General features: G+C 33.2%; 1 protein-coding gene across 1 annotated transcript in view; it reads left to right on the forward strand.

The window, feature by feature from the left end:
• LOC122807744 (sodium- and chloride-dependent creatine transporter 1-like) overlaps positions 1–18226 on the forward strand; it is a 992499-nt gene that overhangs the window by 967249 nt on the left and 7024 nt on the right. The window contains exon 13 of the mRNA XM_044078732.1: positions 15878–16048. Coding sequence (XP_043934667.1) covers positions 15878–16048 — 171 coding nt within the window. The remainder of the gene's footprint in view (positions 1–15877; positions 16049–18226) is intronic.

Raw genomic sequence — 18226 nt, forward strand, 5'->3', positions numbered from 1 at the left:
TGTTTTAAACCTGTCGGATTTTGTTTTATCACCCATTCAATTGTTGGTTTTGAATAAAGGGCTTTCTTTTGTAAATGGCTTCATGATTTCTGAGGATATATTGGCTCAGGATGTGGTATCATTTTGTAGAAATCTCAATCTCAAACTGTTTTTTTGGTGATACTGGAAACTATAGTGGTGACAGATTTATATATCACAAATCCTCATTTAATCCACCTATGCATCTATTGGTACATCAGTTTCAAAATAGTATTCTCAAAGATCTTCATTTTTCCAGATCTGATGTACATTTCAAATCCAACAATATTTCCTTGGCTGAAAGGGAAGCTATTTTGGAACTACAGAATAATAAAAATATTATTATTTCTGCTGACAAAGGTGGGGCTGTTGTTATTTTAAACTGGTGTGATTATGACAAAGAAGCAAACAGACAACTGTCAGATCAGAGATACTACTCCCCTATGGCCATTAATCCAACTTTCAGGTTCCAAAAACAAATTGAGGACTTCTTACTTTGGGCTAGGGATGAATTCATCATTACCAATGACACTGTACAACAGCTTATGGTTAAGGATCCATCAACCCAATATATTTATTTTCTACCCAAAGTTCACAAGGACCCCATTAATCCCCCTGGTAGACCTATTGTTTCAGGTAGAGGGTATATCACGGAACCTCTGTCATTATTTCTCACCAAACATCTCAAGCCTTTACTTAGTTTGATACATTCAAGATTACATGACACCACCAATTTTTTACAGATTATTTCAGATAGTCAATTGGAGCAAGATTGGTTGATGTGTACTTTTGATGTTAGTTCTTTATATACCAATATTCCACATCAGGCTGGTTTGGAAGCTCTGTCCTATTGGTTGGATAAGGCGGGTTTATACCAACCGACTTTCAATTCTTTTTTGGTTGAATTAGCCAAATTTGTCCTTACAAGTAACGTCTTCTTTTATCAGAATAATTGTTATTGGCAAATGAAGGGTACCACCATGGGAGCTTCGTTCGCCCCTATTTATGTGGACTTATTTATGGCTTTTGTAGAACAACAAATTATTTACGATTGCCATAACAATTCTTTTTTGGAATATATTGACATCTGGAGACGTTACTTGGACGATTGTTGGATGGTATGGAAAGGTGATATAAATGGCTTACATGAGTTCATATCTTATCTGAACAATAACATCTGGGGCCTACAATTCACTGTTCATCATGATAGGAACACTATTACTTTTTTAGATGTTTCCATCACTAGATTATCTGATCATACATTAGGCACAGAAGTATTCAGGAAGCATCCTGAGTACAACAGCATCCTTCATGCCTCGAGTTTCCACCCACCACATGTTGTACGCAATATCCCAAAATCACAATTTATTCGGATAAAACGTATCTGTTCTCATGATTCTTCATTTCAATTACAGCGGGAGGATCTTACTGACAGATTTAGATCCAGGGGTTATGGCATGGGTTATGTTTCAAGTGCCAGTAATCTAGTTAATTCCTTAGATAGGCAAAATTTACTGGACTATAAGGAACATACCAAAACAAATTCTATACCCCTTAGGTTTACTACTACCTACGCTAGGAATTCTGACCAATTAATACAGAGTGTACATAGGCATTGGAACATTTTGCAATGTGACCATGAAGTAGCAAACATAATACCTGACAGATGTATATTTTCATTTCGGAAAGGGAAAAACCTTGGTTCTTTTTTCAACCACTACAAACATGGTACTATGGATGGACATCCACAATTTTTGCAGACAACACTGACAGGTGACCCATTGATAGGTTGTTTCCCATGTGGCCACTGTTCCAACTGTGACAAGGTGAACAAATCCAAGCAGTTTTCCAGCAGAAATTGCTCATTGGTTTATGATCTCAATTTTTTTGCTAACTGTAGTAGTGACTGGGTGGTGTATTTGGCCACATGTCAGTGTGGTTCATTCTATGTTGGTCAAACCTCCAGACCATTTAGAATTAGAATTTCTTTTTTTTTTTCAAAACAGGTTTATTGTTTTAACATATAAGAGAAATATCATAACAATTTTATACAAGTAATTAAAAATAGATATTATTATAATATTCAACAAAACAACTAAAGTATTTACAAAGACATCCACTACAATCATATCAATTAATTAAACTAAAATACCATGCTATTGAAATTAGAATTTTTTTAACAAATTTTGTAAATTATCCCATACAATATAATAAGATGTTTTTCTAGTTGTTCTTGACCTAATTGTGTTTATTTCCATATGGCACACTATATTCATAACATTTTTAAATTCATTGAACGAAGGAGGTGTATCTGAAATCCAATTTCTGGTTATTATTTTCCTAGCTACTGCTAGAATAGACCATAACAAGGGAAGCTTAACCTTTTTAACACATTGAGGTACAGGTGTGTTGAATAATATAAGAGATTTAGAAATAATGAAATTATCTGTAAAAAGAGCCTGCAAAAATTCATTAATTGACTTCCAGTATTCTTTCAACTTTATACAGTCATAAAACATATGAGTCCAGTCAGCATTCATTTCTACATTACATCTCTTACATAGATTATCTTTATTATTTATTTTATTCATCATCAAAGGTGTATAAAAAGATCTATGTAAAAATGTCCATGTATAGAGTCTCCAGTCAATGGAAGACATAGTTCTATAGGCAGATTCTAATATATATTGTTTATCTTGTTGATTTGGTGGGTCCCCATTAATAGAAGTGAAATAATTCCAGTATGTATCTACACTGTAAAAAGTTTCTTGTCTGATAATTTTATGTATGTATGAAAGTTTACCTTTATCAGAAACTTTATGTTGTAAATTTAATATCAAGTAATCAATCAGTGTTGGAATAGATTCTTTAACTGTTATAGACATTAGATCTATTTTATTAATGAGATGTTGTCTAAAGGTCTGAACCTCTAACCAGCAAGTTTCTCTTAGATCAAATTCTTGCTTTAAGAAATCTAGATTTTTAACTTTATTATCAGATATCAACTGATACCAGTATTTTAGATAATTATCTATAGCTAAATGAGTTCCTTCAGAAGTAGATGACAAAAGCATACCCTGAGTATACATTATAGGGAATATAATAAAATTCCATTCCCTATACTTAGGGTGCATGAATATAAAGTTACGATATCTAATAATAATATTTAATGGGTAACAAACCATATGTTTAGGTGTAATAGGTGAAGTACAAAATTCCTTTAGTAACCATAACATGGAGTTATTTACAATCATATTTTTATGTGTTAAGGAGATTTTCATGAAGTGCATACTAATTAGCTCCCAATAATCTTTCCATTTTGCGACATATGACTGATCTATTAATAAAGTAATAACTTTTACAATAGAAGAGATAGTATATAAATTAAAGTCTGGAAAAGAAATACCCCTTGAGACCAGCTATTAGTATGTTTCTTTAATGCAATCCTAGGTCTATTAGGTGCCCATAGGAAATTTAACATTAGTGTATTCAGTTTCTTGATAATTATTTTTGTAGGTGGAAGTATTATTGATTGTATTAAGTATAAAATCTTGGGGAATATTATCATTTTAATAATTGTAAGTCTCTCCTCCATAGTAAAAACATATTATTCCAGGTATTAAAAAGGTTTTGTATATTAAGAAAACAGGTATTATAATTATTATATATAATAGATTTAATATCTTTAGATAGTATTATACCTAAATAAGTTATCTGACCTGAATTGGGTACATATTTAGTAAAATCACTAATGAGAATATTTTTTCGTGTATATATAGGTAGTATTTTAGTTTTTCTTCATTGAATATTAAACCAGAAATACTTTTAAAATTCATCATTTTATCAAATAGAGACTGCATAGAAGAATTAGATCCTGCTGATGTAATTAGAACATCATCTGCAAAAAGTTGAATTTTGGATGTTGTATTTTCATCTGTTTCAAAACCCTCTATGTCAGTACTGTTTCTGATCAAATTAGCCCAAGGCTCCATTACTAAAGTGAATAATAGTGGAGAAAGTGGACATCCTTGTTTTGTACCTTTAAAAATTGGTATTTTTTGTGAAACATATGTTCCTACCTTAATATAAGCCAATGTTCCTTTGTATAAATGCTCAATTAGATTTACAAATGCATCTGAGAAGTTTGTGCACTTCAGTAAGGTAAACAGATAGTCCCAACTTACTGAATCAAATGCTGAACTTATATCAAGACTAATAAGTGTTAAATCTTTCTTTTTCCTATTTGCAAAATCAATTAATGTTAAAGTTCTTCTTATATTATCAAAAGTATTTCTATTTACAATGAAGCCTGTCTGATCTATATTTATAATGCTGGGGATGATTGTCTTCAATCTATCAGCAAAAATACTCATAAACATTTTATAATCAACATTAAGTAATGAGATGGGCCGATATGAAGTACATCTAGTTGGATCTTTATTAGGTTTTAAAATTGGCGAACTAAATGTATATTGCCAAGATGGGGGGGTTATTAACTCAGTTTGGGCCAAAATAAAAACCTTATGTATTAATGAATATGTACTTTTAGAAAGGATTTTATATATCTCTGGTATAATACCATCATTACCCGGTGCTTTGTTTGATTTAAGCTTATTTATTTGTGTAATAACCTCAGTATATGAAATACTTCTGTCCAATAGTTTAATCTGTTGTTTATTAAGCTTTTTATTCATGTTTGTGGTTATAAACTCCTTTATTTTATCTTTAGATTCCATGTTAATGTTATTATGGTTAATTTTGTGAAAGTGATTTCTAAATTCATCTAGTATTTCTGGTATACTAGAAACATTCTTCTTTTTCCTTAGAGAAAAGATTTCTTTGATATGGTTTTGTTTATTCAACCTTTTTGTTTTATTTTTAAGTCTATATAAGTATTTGGGGCTTATTGAATAAGACAAAAACTTGTATTTCTCTAAAGTTATTTTAACTTTATGAGTTAAAATTTCTTTGTATTTCTCATTTAGTTTGTTTATTTCTTCAATAACTTTCTTGTCCATAATATTTTCTTTATTATTATGTTTATAAGTGTCTAATTTACTTTGAATATCTAACAATTCCTTATCCCAAGATTTCCTTTTATTATTATACCATCTGATACTTTGTCCATATAGATATGATTTTAAGGCATCCCAAACATAGACAATGGAGACTTCAGGAGTATTATTTATGTCTAAAAAATGTTTTACTTCTGAAAGTATATATTCTTTATAGTCTTTTAGTTGAGTTAAGTATGCTGGTATCCTTTTGATCTGAATATTATGAGTAATTTTTATAATGAATTCAAAAACAATTGAATTATGATCAGATATAGGACATGAAATGATTTTGGAATTAATTAAATCTGTTACCATCTGGTTAGAAATAAAGACCATATCTATTTTTGAATAAGTTTTGTATCTGTTAGAAAAAAAGGTGTATGGTAATGATTTTGAATCTATCTGATTATTAATATCATTCAAATGATAAGAATTAGCAAAATCATTTAAATGTTTTGCATTAGATGTAATTCTTCTTTTTCCTATAGTGGTAGTATCACTTTCATGTAGTATACAATTAAAGTCACCAGCTAAAATAATATCTCCTATAGAGAATGATATGATCTTATCAAGATGATGTTTCACTGTATTAATACCAATTCCAGGTATCCAATATACATTGATTAAAGTGTACGTCTTCCCATTAATTTGTATTGTAACCATACAAAACATTCCTTTGTCATCCTGATAAGACTTAATGGTTTTAGGAATGGGCATACTTTTATTCCATAAAATAGCCACTCCTCTTTTTTCTGAGTGTGCTCTGAACTAACCAATACTGTATATTTGTTTGTGGCTAGTTTATCAATATCTTTTTTCAAGAGATGGGTTTCTTGTAGGAAGACTAAGTTGGCCTTATGTAAATTAATGTATCTTATTAGGCTTGCCCTTTTACACGGATTATTCAATCCATTAATGTTTAAAGAAATTCCTTTTAAAGATGTCATTTGGCATTTTTAAAACTTAAGAATCTTATGATCAAAATAACAAATAACAACATAAGTAATGTTACATCTCCTCCTTTAGGTGTACCTTTAAATATAGCTGTATTTATTGAATCTCTTATGGGATTTTGTATAGGATTCAATTTTGTTTGTAGTGACAATGAGTGTACAAAATATATTGTGGATGTCAAAACTATATACATATAACAATGAACAAGTGAAAATAATGTAAGGATTAAACCTTGCATCCAGCCTGAGTTATAAACTCCAACTTAGAGTAGTATTTACCACTCAAGTTAACCCCTACCCTAAGCAGCAGTACCTCAGCTACCACCTTATCAATTTAATACTAGTTATATTTAACTGAGGTTAACAGTTTTCAATTCAATTATCTAGCAAGACAAGACTACACATTTGGTAAAACAGCATCATATAAACTAAAATAAACATTATTTTTTAAAAACTGTTCATACTACTATATACATCTATGTAATATAAAACACTTGTATTCAAATAGCATTCAAATAATCTTGATTTTAGAAATCAAGAGGAGAGAAAATAAGTTCTAACATTCATTTAAATCAAAAACTTTGGCTAATATGATTCAGACATTACATATATTAAGATGCATCTATTTTCTGTCATGTAAATGCAGTCAACAGCTTCCAAAAAAAACCTTGAATTGCTTGTATATGAGCATTTTACTTATACTCATTATTGTCAATAGAATAAAATATTGTATTTATAGAAATTGTTATAAATCATACTGCATAGTTATGCAGATTCTCAGAAACACTTGCATTATTGTAAAAAAAAAAAAGAGAAGCCATGACACACACACACACACACACATATATATAGATATATATATATATATATATATATACACACACACACACACATATATATATATATATATATATATATATATACACACACACACACATATATATATATATATATATATATATACATACACACACACACATACACATATATATATATATATATATACACACACACACACACACACACACACACACACACACACACACACATATATATATATATCTGATCTCACTGAGTTGTGTCCTTGCTGAGCACTATCCTACTTGCTGTCCCTACAATAAATCTGTCTGCTTCATACAAAATAATGCACAGCAAACACATTTTAGTAACCAGATTTTGCAACCATGCTATACTACTGCTTTAAAATATATCACATGACAATTTCTTCCAGAAAAGAGTTATAAAATTATTTATGGTTGTCAATCAGATGAATTAAATGAGTTATAGTAATGTATATGTTTGGAACATAAGTTTTTAACACAGATTATTATGCTGCTGTTAAGTAGATTTTCAAAACACTTGAATAAATGTTTCATTTTCTATGCCTTCTAAAATAAGACATTTACTTACTACAAGAAACTGCATCATTTAAACTCATTATAACTGACATATTTTATGAATTATAACATAGATATTTAAGTAATTATATAAAATAACTCACATTTAGATGTTAAAGAGTTAATTTTCCTTCACATAGTCGCATTTGCATCAGTTCTACTTCCTGGTAGAGTGTTCTTCCTGAATCTGTGATGTGTCAGTGTGATATCTAGGTCAAAGGTTAGACTGACTGCTTTCAGTTTCTCTGTGAGAATTCTTAGAGTTGAAGCTTTTGAAGTAGCTCATGGACACTGTGCATGAGACAGCCCACATCCCAGATTGTCTCCCTTAACATTTTGGCGGGAAACTTATTAAAAACTAGTGACAAACATTCATTTAGCAGTGTAAATGCATCTAAACATGACAAAACATTCACAATATATTTTACAGGTTATTACAGCCTCTATGTAAGTGAAATTAAGCCCAAAGTTATTAATAAGTAATAAAACTCAATATTTTTGTCCCAACTCAATTTTTATGCAAATCTTATTATTTACTGTGTCTATATGATCAAAAACATTTGTATATATTAATAAAGAAAAGAAAAAGAGAGTAGAAAATAAGAGTGTAAGGCAGAGATAAAAAAATGTAAGAGAAAGCTATAAGAAGTATATACAATGGAATATTACTTACTGTTTATACTAATAGAGTTAAAAATAAAACATATTATTTACTATTATTTAGTTCTAATTATTATTAGTTAAAGCATGACAGATTATTTACAAACAAACATAAGCAGTATAATCAAGAAAGTATAATTTGGAATAGCATTTGAAGAACATATAAACTTTTTAGAAGGAATAAATATGTTATTATTCTATTAATCATATTTTCATTACTCTTCTCTCCCTGCCCTCCCCCACCCCTTACCCACTACATAATCTAAATAGAATGTCATTGTTTAAACAAAAAAAAGAAGAAAAGGAGAAGAAAAAAAAGAGAAAGAAAAAAAATGTATCAAATTTCTGACCTTACTTCTCTTTTTCAGAAAGAGAAACAAATTGAATCATAGCTTGTTATTAGTTCTTCAGATATTTTGACTGGTTATAAAACAAAACATTTCTTTGTACATAGAGAATAACTTTGATTAAATCTTTTTCAGAATATGTGTGGCTTTCTGGAAATGCAGGAACTATATTTAAAAAGATTAATAATGAAATAAAATGATGAGAGAAAAAAAAAACATAGAACAAATCATTTGTTTTTTAGTCTCTTCTTCTTCTCTGAAGTCTTCCACGAAGTTTCAGTTGCCAGTCTCTTTAATGAAGGACTAGCCCATTCCATTTCCTCTATGTTATCCAAAATCTTATTTTTTTTGATAAACAGTAAAGCAGAGTCTAAGTCATCAAAAATTTTAGGACCATCAGGAAGGAAGATTTTAAGCTTGGCAGGAAACAGAAGGTATGTTTTAAACTGTGCTTTTTTAAGCTCCCTTATTAGTGGCAGAAAAACTTTTCTTTTAGCTATTACCATGGAAGAATAGTCATTGTCAAAACGCACAGTTGTCTCATTAATCTTAACAGGAGCTTTAGCCCAAGCAGATTTAAGAACCATCTCTTTATCTAGAATTAGAATTTCTGAGCACATCAGCAATATTAAAAACAAAAGGGCTAATAACGCACTCTACAAACATAATTTGGTTCATAAATCTGCCAAGTTCACTTTTATGATTACTGACATTATACAAGGCAACAGAACTAATAAGACAGGGTGGCATTATATTTTAAATACCAAAGAGAAAAAATGGATTGTGAAACTGGGTGGATTATTTCCACCTGGTCTGAATGAATATTTTTGATACAACCAATGTGATTGTATATGGGTTTACTTAAGGTTCAACAACTGATGTTCTCTTTTTTTTACACTGATGAAGGCTGTGATTTGATCTGGCCGAAACCGGTCTGTGTCTTTTGTTGTTTTCTATGGTTTTTACCATTAAAGTGTTTCAGGTCACTGAATGCTGGCTCTTTTCGTTTCTGCCTAATACAGGGATCGCCATAGAAACTAAGACTGTTTACATCTCAGGTTTATGAAGAATTGCTTCACTAAGTCTCAGTTAGTGTGCGGCTCTAAACTAACCAAAATGTACATATTTTTGAAGCTAAAGTGCTGCAGTGCAAGCACATGTTTCTTGAGAAGGACTATTAAAAATTATACAGGAAGTTAAAGAAGTAATAGTGTGTATATAGTCTTTATTTCATGGAAAAGCCTCAGGTAGAAACAAACAATCTTCAGCGTCAAACCAGGTATACCATACTGCATTCAGCTTTGCTTTTGCCGAGACATGTATCCCATGAAAAACATTGCTCTTAATAAGTGGTGGTTATTGATAGGCCATTCACTGGTAGTAACAGTGATAGTAATAAAGGATACCCCATGTTTTGTGTATCAGAGGGGGAGTAGTATTAAATCACTGGTAGGAAAAAAAGTAATAAGAAAGTTTCTATAAGAAGGGGTCTTAAAAAATATATACATATATACACATACACATTCACACATACACATATATAGATATATATTATACATACATACATACATGCACTCACACACACACACACACACACACATATATATATATATATATATATATATGAAATATAACTATAATATATATATATATATATATATATATATATATATATACACACACACACACACACACACACACACACACACACACACACACACACACACACACACTTTTTTTAATCTATGTGTGTCTAGCTAACCCAACACAGTAAAAGTTTATTAATTAAAGAAATATGTGGGCTGTATATCCCAATCCTAATTACATGTTAAATATAGAACATTTTATGCTGGGAAAACACAGAATTGTAAAAAGAAACTGTATGACCATAGTTATGCAGTTATGACAGTAAATATGGAATACAGTGTAAAACCTTCCTTAATGTACCAGGAATATGAAGGCTTTACAGGCCTTAGATGTTATAGTGGTTGCCCATTGAAATGCTGGCAGTTGAGAAAAAAACAAGACAGCAAGACAAGAGCGAGTCCCAACATCTGCCTTCTTATTTAACCTTTTTTACAGGAGAGCAAGCTCCCCTGCACCTCTGATGTGGGAGGCAAGGCCGTTCCCACCCCCAGAATGTATACATATCAACTCAGAAATCACTGTAGCTCAGAGAAAAGGTAATATTCCACAAAATAGCTATCTCAGGCATACTGTATGTAAGTCCTTTTATATATCTACAGATCTTTTTCACTTTTTTGAGGTAATTAATCCAAGATTCCCCACCATCAGTGGGCTACCTAAAATCCACAAAAATCTCTGTAATCCATCACTACGACCAATGTAGCAGGATAGGATGGCTGTCTGAACCACTCTCCATGTATGTGGAGGATCAACTCAAGAAGGTTCTACCTAGGGCCACCACTGTCCTGAAAGACACAGGCAGTTTTCTCAGTGACCTTTATATGAAAATGGAAAACTTGAAAGATGTCGCAGGCTTCCTTCTTGTCACCATGGATATCAACAGCTTGTTCAGTGAGTCCCAATGACTATGGGATTGAAGCTATTTGTGATTTTCTAAATCAAGTAGGATTACAGACAGATTTGATATGTTCCCTTTTAGAGCTAATTTGAAGAACAATGTCTTTGTGTATGGTCAAGACTGTTTTTGGCAAATTTGGGGAGTAGTTATGGGCACTCCTTGTGCGAATAGCTACTTGCACAATGGGAACGGTCAAAAGTCCTCTCTGATATGAACCCATGGAAAGAGCATCTTTTTTATTATGGACATTTCATTGATGACATCTTTATTCTCTGGAAAGGAGATGAGGAGCAACTGTTGTTGTTCACTGACTATGTGAACAACAGTACTGATTTCTTGGAGTTCAACTTAAATTATTCTAGTTCTGAGATCGACTTTCTAGATGTCCATTTGGACTTGCAATCTAAGAAAAGGCTGCATACTAGTCTGCACAGAAAAAATACATGGAAGAACCATTATCTACATCATAACAGTATGCACCCGGGTCATGTATTCAAAAACATCATGGAAAATCAAACTGTACGTATTTCTAGGCTTTGTACCAAGGATATTAATTTTGAAAAGGAGCATAATAGGTTGCATGGCAACCTGGAAGGTAGAGGCTATAGACAAAAGGCTCTTGGGTTCCATTACAGCCATGAAGAAATAGAGAACAAAGGTCAGCCCTATTACTTTGATAAAAGAACTATTAATCAGAATATGGCAAGCGTTAATGAGCAAGAGAAGGAAAGTACCAATAATAAACTCAAATGTACACTCACTTATAGTGCAGACTGTAGAAAAGTTGTGTCTTTCGGCTTTTCCCGGTTAGGGGTCACCACAGCGGAACTCCGGTCCGCTAATGATTGGCAGTAGAATTTTACATGCCGAGTTGCCAGCCCTGATGCACAACCTTCAACAAAGGTATGCCCATTAACACACGTCTCCACAAAGAAGACACTCTAGCTGAGAATCAAACAGGACAACGTCTTACTGTGAGGTGACAGCGCTACCGCAGCACCACCACCACAGCTACAGAAAAGTATGTGAGGTTATTAAAAGGCTCTGGCCAATGTTGACTGGAGACAGCAAATTAAAAAGCATTGCTGGGGAGCAACCAAGCTTCACCTTTAAGAATAAAAAGAACATCAAAAGATTATTATGTGGAATGGATGGCCTTGGCCATCAGATTGGATCTGAAAGGGAAGGTACTTTTAAGTGCAGTAGTTGTAAAGCTTGTCCAAGTATTGATAGCAGCAATGTTTTTATACATCCGGTCTCTAGGAAGAGCTATCATTTCAAAGTACATGCTAACTGTAACAACTGCCATTTGTTGTCTATGCAGTGCCTTTTATATTGGCAAAACAGACCAACAGCTGAAAGACAGGGTCTTAAAACATCTGAGGGATATTAAGAACAAAGACCCGAAGAATGCACTTGCCAACCATATCTCTGAACACTCTTCACACAGGTTTCTCTTCAAGATCATACAATGTGTGACTTTAGGAAAAAGAGGTGGAGATGTACATAACAACATTGAATTATGTGAAATACATTGGATTACCAGCCTGAGGGCTGATCGTGCTCCTGGTCTGAATTCTATGGTTCCTCTCAAACCTGTTCTCAAAAATGGGATTAATCATGAGGAGATGAAAGTAGATTGGACTGGTTATGGATTGTGTTCATGTTTTATCTACATCAGATTTGTCAATCAAACCTTAGAGTTATATTTGTCTGCTGCTATGGAAGTTCTATGTAGTGCTAGTGAATCACACAACAAAATCATGTACTTTTATCATTTTTTAAGAGTCAGGCTTTGGAGTGCCTTCGTTGTGGAGTCTGCATGTCCTCCCCATGGTTGGGTAGCGTTCGAAAGACATGCGTGTGTAAATGGGCGTGCCTACATTGAAGGTTAGGCGTTGAGCTCGCACCTCGGCGTTTCGTAAAAATCTACTGCCAATCATTAGTGGACCGGAGTTCCACTGTGGCGACCCCTTACCGGGAAAAAGCCGAAAGACAAACAACAACAACTGTTTGCACTTAATAAGTGCTAATTGGGTGAACAGAATATTACATTCTAGTGAAATTTATATCTATGTCTTAAGAGTAGCTAAATCCAACTTAGATTTCCCATAGAGATATCTCCTGCATACATTAAGAAGTTACCGCTTGCACTAAAAAGTGCTGTTTGGACAATCAAAGCATTGCCTTTTTGCTTAACTCCCATTTATATGTTATATATTGGTGAAGCTGAAAATGAATTATGTACTCCCTCCAGGGACATGCCATATATTTTAGCTGGATACTACAAGTGAAATTATGTATAGTCATACTTAATTTAATGTTCATCCTACACAGAGATACATACATACAAACACACACACACACACACACACATATATATATATATATATATATATATATATATATATATATATATATATATATATATATATATTCTTTGGAAGACCAACTTAACTTTTTTAACAATTGATGTAGTGGATTTGTTCTCCAGCATACCCAAGGATGAGGGTTTAAAAAGATTTGTTAACAGCATACAAAAATACACACAGCTTGAATGGGATAAAGTAATGTTATTAGAAGAATTCATGAGTATAGTATTGGACAACAATTATATATATTATGAAGGAGAGTATTACAAGCAAATTCAGGGAGTAGCTATGGGGGCAGCATGCGCCCCCATGTATGCTAATCTAGTCTTATTAGACTGGGAGGAAGAATATATATTCAAATGTGAATGGTGCCAGTACATAAGCTGATGTGTTAGATTTTTGGATGATCTCTTCATCTTGTGGAATTACCATTATCACTAACTAATCTAAAAATAAGTAATCAAAGGTGTAAACAAACATGTTACATTTGCAATTACTTAAACAAAAAAAAAAAAAAACTTTTACTTGGGAGCCTTTGCCCTCTACTCACCGAAAAGTGGGGGCTCTGTCTCCCCAAGAAATTAAATGCACTAACTCAAGGGTTGCACAACTTCCTAGAAAGTGGAAAAGTCACCAAATGCTATTTTAATTGCTTGTGTATTTTCATGATTGTATTTATTGTGTATTATGTGATTTATGTGTTAGTTTTGCTTTGTGAAAGCCACCTAAATAAAGCTGAAGTATAGTATGCCAGACCTGAGTTTAAACAGCAAAGTTGACTTCCACAAAAGTGGGTACTTGCGTATTATCGCAACCAAATTTTTCACTGCAATACCGGTTGCTTTCCAATCATGAAATCTGTCCGTTAATATTGTTAAAATGTTATATAGTGTGTTTTCTTTACCACTACAGTTTGTTTTCTAGAGTATTATCAGTAAAATGTTAAAAACATAGTGTTGTTGTTTCTTTATTCCCTTTACTGACAGCATGCCGCTTATGTATTTTTTCACGACATAGATTTTTTTAAAGTTGAGCAGTGCAGTAAAGAATTTGGAGCAAGAGTTAAAAGAAAGTAAATCTTGGGTGTTTTACATAGGATATCCAGTCATAGAGTGATAGTGTACTGTTTAATTCTTAATGTAATACAGTATTAAATCTGATGTGCCCAAGTTGCAGTTGGTGGGAGCACTCAATTCTGGAAGTTTGCAGTGTTGCACTCACCAAAACTGACAGAGCTGACACTGACTGTACTGTTTCAGACATGCAGCACCATGCTTGCTAAGCGATGTTTTTCTTTTATACAGTAAATGTCTTATTTTTAAATCTGTGAATGCTAGGTAGTCTTAACTGTATGGCAAGGTTCTGTTTTTCAGTGTGTTTTGTTACGTGTTTGGAGAGGTATCAGAATTTCTGTTTATATTTCTTGTTTACTAATATGCAGGGGCTGCATCAAGAATGGGGTGGGGGAAGTGGAAGCAGCCTTTCAGATTGTGCCCCTAGCCCTGAAAGTAAGGAAAATTGCATTGCGTTATTTCAGTACTGAACTGCAATTGTGAATGTGAAGGAATGTGCAGTATACCAATTCCAAGATTGTGACCCCCACACATGCCCTTTTCTGAGGTGCACAGTATTAACAGTGTATATATACTTTCAAGGAATGCAACAGACTACTTTATAGTTTATGGCAAAGCCTCCTTGAAGCGGCAAGTAAATCTTCACAACTACTTAATGATCTGCCCCAAAGGGGTACACACCTCCTCAGCTAGCTCTGTTTCCATTCATGCAAAATAGCGCATCCTTGGCAATTCAAGTGTGCGTGTGGAATGCACGCAAAACAGAAAGAGGGCTTTTTTCAAATCTTTGTCATCCTAAAGGTCATCCTATCTTAATTTTCTGCAAAAATGACTTTGAATAACACCTAACAGTGTTTCCTGAATCATCTCGATTTCAGGATGACAATTTCGCAACCGCGAAAATCTGGTTGCGATAATACGTAAGTACCCAAAAGTGTTATTAAGACACGCATTTCAGTATTTCTTGTACATAACTATTACTTCAGATCAAATCAGTCAGGAGAGAAATTGTAACTCTGTCCCGAAATGAACATTCAGCTTTTATATGGTATATTTTGTTGAAACAGAACCTTCTATTATTCCTTCTGCAGCAGTCTTTTTTTTTACTGCCCATTCTCTTTCTCCATTTTTATTTACAATGATTTTGAATAGAGTATTGACATGAATTCCAGTCTGAGTGTTCCTTGGCTGTAGAAGAAAATAAACATTATCTTGTCTTGTTTAGTAATCCAGCTCAGGGAAATGAAATACCACATAATTTGTTTATAAATTTTGACATATCTGAATGCAGAGCCCAGCACCACTTACTAATGCTGCAGTCTTTAATATTATATGTTTGTCTGTGTATATATATCCTATGCTATTCAAAACAAACATCTGTATGTCTTTGGATACTTAACTGAACACTGATAGTAAGCCTGCAGAAGCTGCTAATTCAATTGTTTTTCTTTTCAGGGAATTTTCCTCTTTCATGTAGTGAACTACAAGCCACTGACCTACAATAACAGCTATGTGTATCCATGGTGGGGAGAGGCTATAGGCTGGTGTCTGGCACTGTCCTCCATGCTCTGCATCCCTGTTACTGTCATCTGCAAACTTCTTCATAGCAAAGGCTCACTACAAGAGGTCAGTTCCTTTACCTTTTATCTTCAAGTAAGCAGAGAGAGAACTTATTTTGGTCTTTTTCCCGGACAAACATAATAACACATTTTTGTTTACTCTTATTTGTTTCCTGAGGGCAAGGAACATGATAACATAACCAAATGTCTAGTTAGCAGCCTTTGTTATTTATAATAGTAAACTTTCTAGTTTGCATATTGTATTCTGTCTTCTTGAATGATATCAGTAAAATGTTTTTATGTTTAAAATTAATATAAAACCACAGAAGTGTTTACCCCTCATAAAGCTTTCTGTTCTAAATATTTCAAGTATAAGTGTAGCTTTAGAAATACTCAGAATTAATTTAAATCTAGTCAAGTTTATAATCTGTTAAAGGCCTTCCATAGTACCATGACAGAACAGATGATCAGTCATTTAATCATTGCAAAGTTGTTTTTTTTAATCATTTCTTGTTATAATTATGTCCTCATCTTTAAGTCGGGCTTTCTTATTCTAAAATGTGTAGTTTTTACTTTAATTAGTTCAGTGGACCTATATTTATTAAGTTCAATAAACTGGAATTTTTATGTACTGTTTGCTGAACAACTGCTCAGTTTCCATGGTATCCAGCTCCACCTACTGATGATGCATTAGAGGGGAGAAACAGTTCTGGAGTAGTTTTGGCATGTTTTCAGTAGTTTGCAGCAGATTTTATTACAAGGCAACCGGAATGCAGCACAATCAGTTACTCAGTCATATAATAAATTGATAAATAAACACAGCTAGGTAACAATGTAAGATTTATAGTGCATACGGTGTAATAAAGCAGATATTAAATTAATAAATCATTGTATGGTGACTATTACCAAGGATGACACAGTCAGGGATTCCTCAGCTCCAGTTATGTATCCCAATATCGTCTCCCACAGAGACAAACTGCAGAGGTATGACTTGAGGGTGATTGTTAATGAAAGGCACCATTAAAAGACAGATTTCAGCAGTTGTCAGATCCTTGTTTCCATATAAAGAACATGACTTTCATCCAGCACCTTATTCCACCCCTTGGATCTTCCTATTGTGGGGCACCCCTAGTCTCATCCTGATAAATTACTGCAGTGCTCTGCACCTGTGGCTTCCAGAGAGCTTGACATTCATTAGCCTTGCTACTAAACAGGGTATTGAAGTACCACCATATCATGATGGTTTTGGTGGGATTGCATTATCTTCCCTTCAAGCACTATATCAGCTATAAATTGCCTTACTGGCTTGTATCTCTCATTGTCTGCAGAACCTGCTGACCTAGTGCCTATGGTCTGCCTCTCAGAGGCTGTTATTGCTTCTGTTGGAATAACTCACATCATCCCGGGTTCAGGCATTCATACACACTGGTGTCTGTACTTCTGGAACTTACTTCTTTATTGACTGTAAGGAGTTTTATTCCTGATGTGCATTGAGGCAGTTATTGTTTTGATTTTTGTAAGCACTGTATGGTATGGTAAGGGAGGACTATAATATGCATATGTTTTGGGATTGTTTCTGCTTAACAGCTATATGTCCCATTCTATATCTAATGATATACATGCTTTTGCAATTATGGGTGAAACTTGCTGCAGTTGTGAATTCTTGTGTATTTTTATGGATATTTAGAAATATTTAGAGGATTTAAATACCTGGGCCAGTATAAGCTGGCTATATTTAAGTGGTATAAGGTGCAAAGGCATTCATATAGATTCATAGATGCATAGATTGTTAATAGGCTAATGACCTGGGGGCCTTTCTAAGTCTAGCTAAGTTTTCCTGAAAGAGTAATGATGTTCTATATACAAATAGGACATTAAAGGCCAGGAATTTATAAGCTACCTCTGTCCATAACAGTCATGGGTTCCAGGCCCAGTGTAAATTTACTATTCTCCATACTGATGACAAAATCAAGTTATGGCTGCATACTGAATAACTTTAGTTTAACAAACATTGCTGTTGAAAAATTAGGAGGCAATCTTTGACAAAAACCTGACTTTTGTCTACCACTGTGACTATAATTAAAATGCAAAAAGAACTTGAACCAGGCTGCTCAACCCAAGTTAACAAAGAAATTAATGCTTCATATTTATCTTTAGACATACCTTACCATAATGCATTCTGCATATGATACAATAGGATTTTCTGTATTTCGGAAATTAGTGGAAACTTCACTGCTATATATAT

Source organism: Protopterus annectens, chromosome 7.part1 (genome assembly GCF_019279795.1).
Source record: "Protopterus annectens isolate FY-2018-M chromosome 7.part1, PAN1.0, whole genome shotgun sequence".
Classification (NCBI taxonomy): domain Eukaryota; kingdom Metazoa; phylum Chordata; order Ceratodontiformes; family Protopteridae; genus Protopterus; species Protopterus annectens.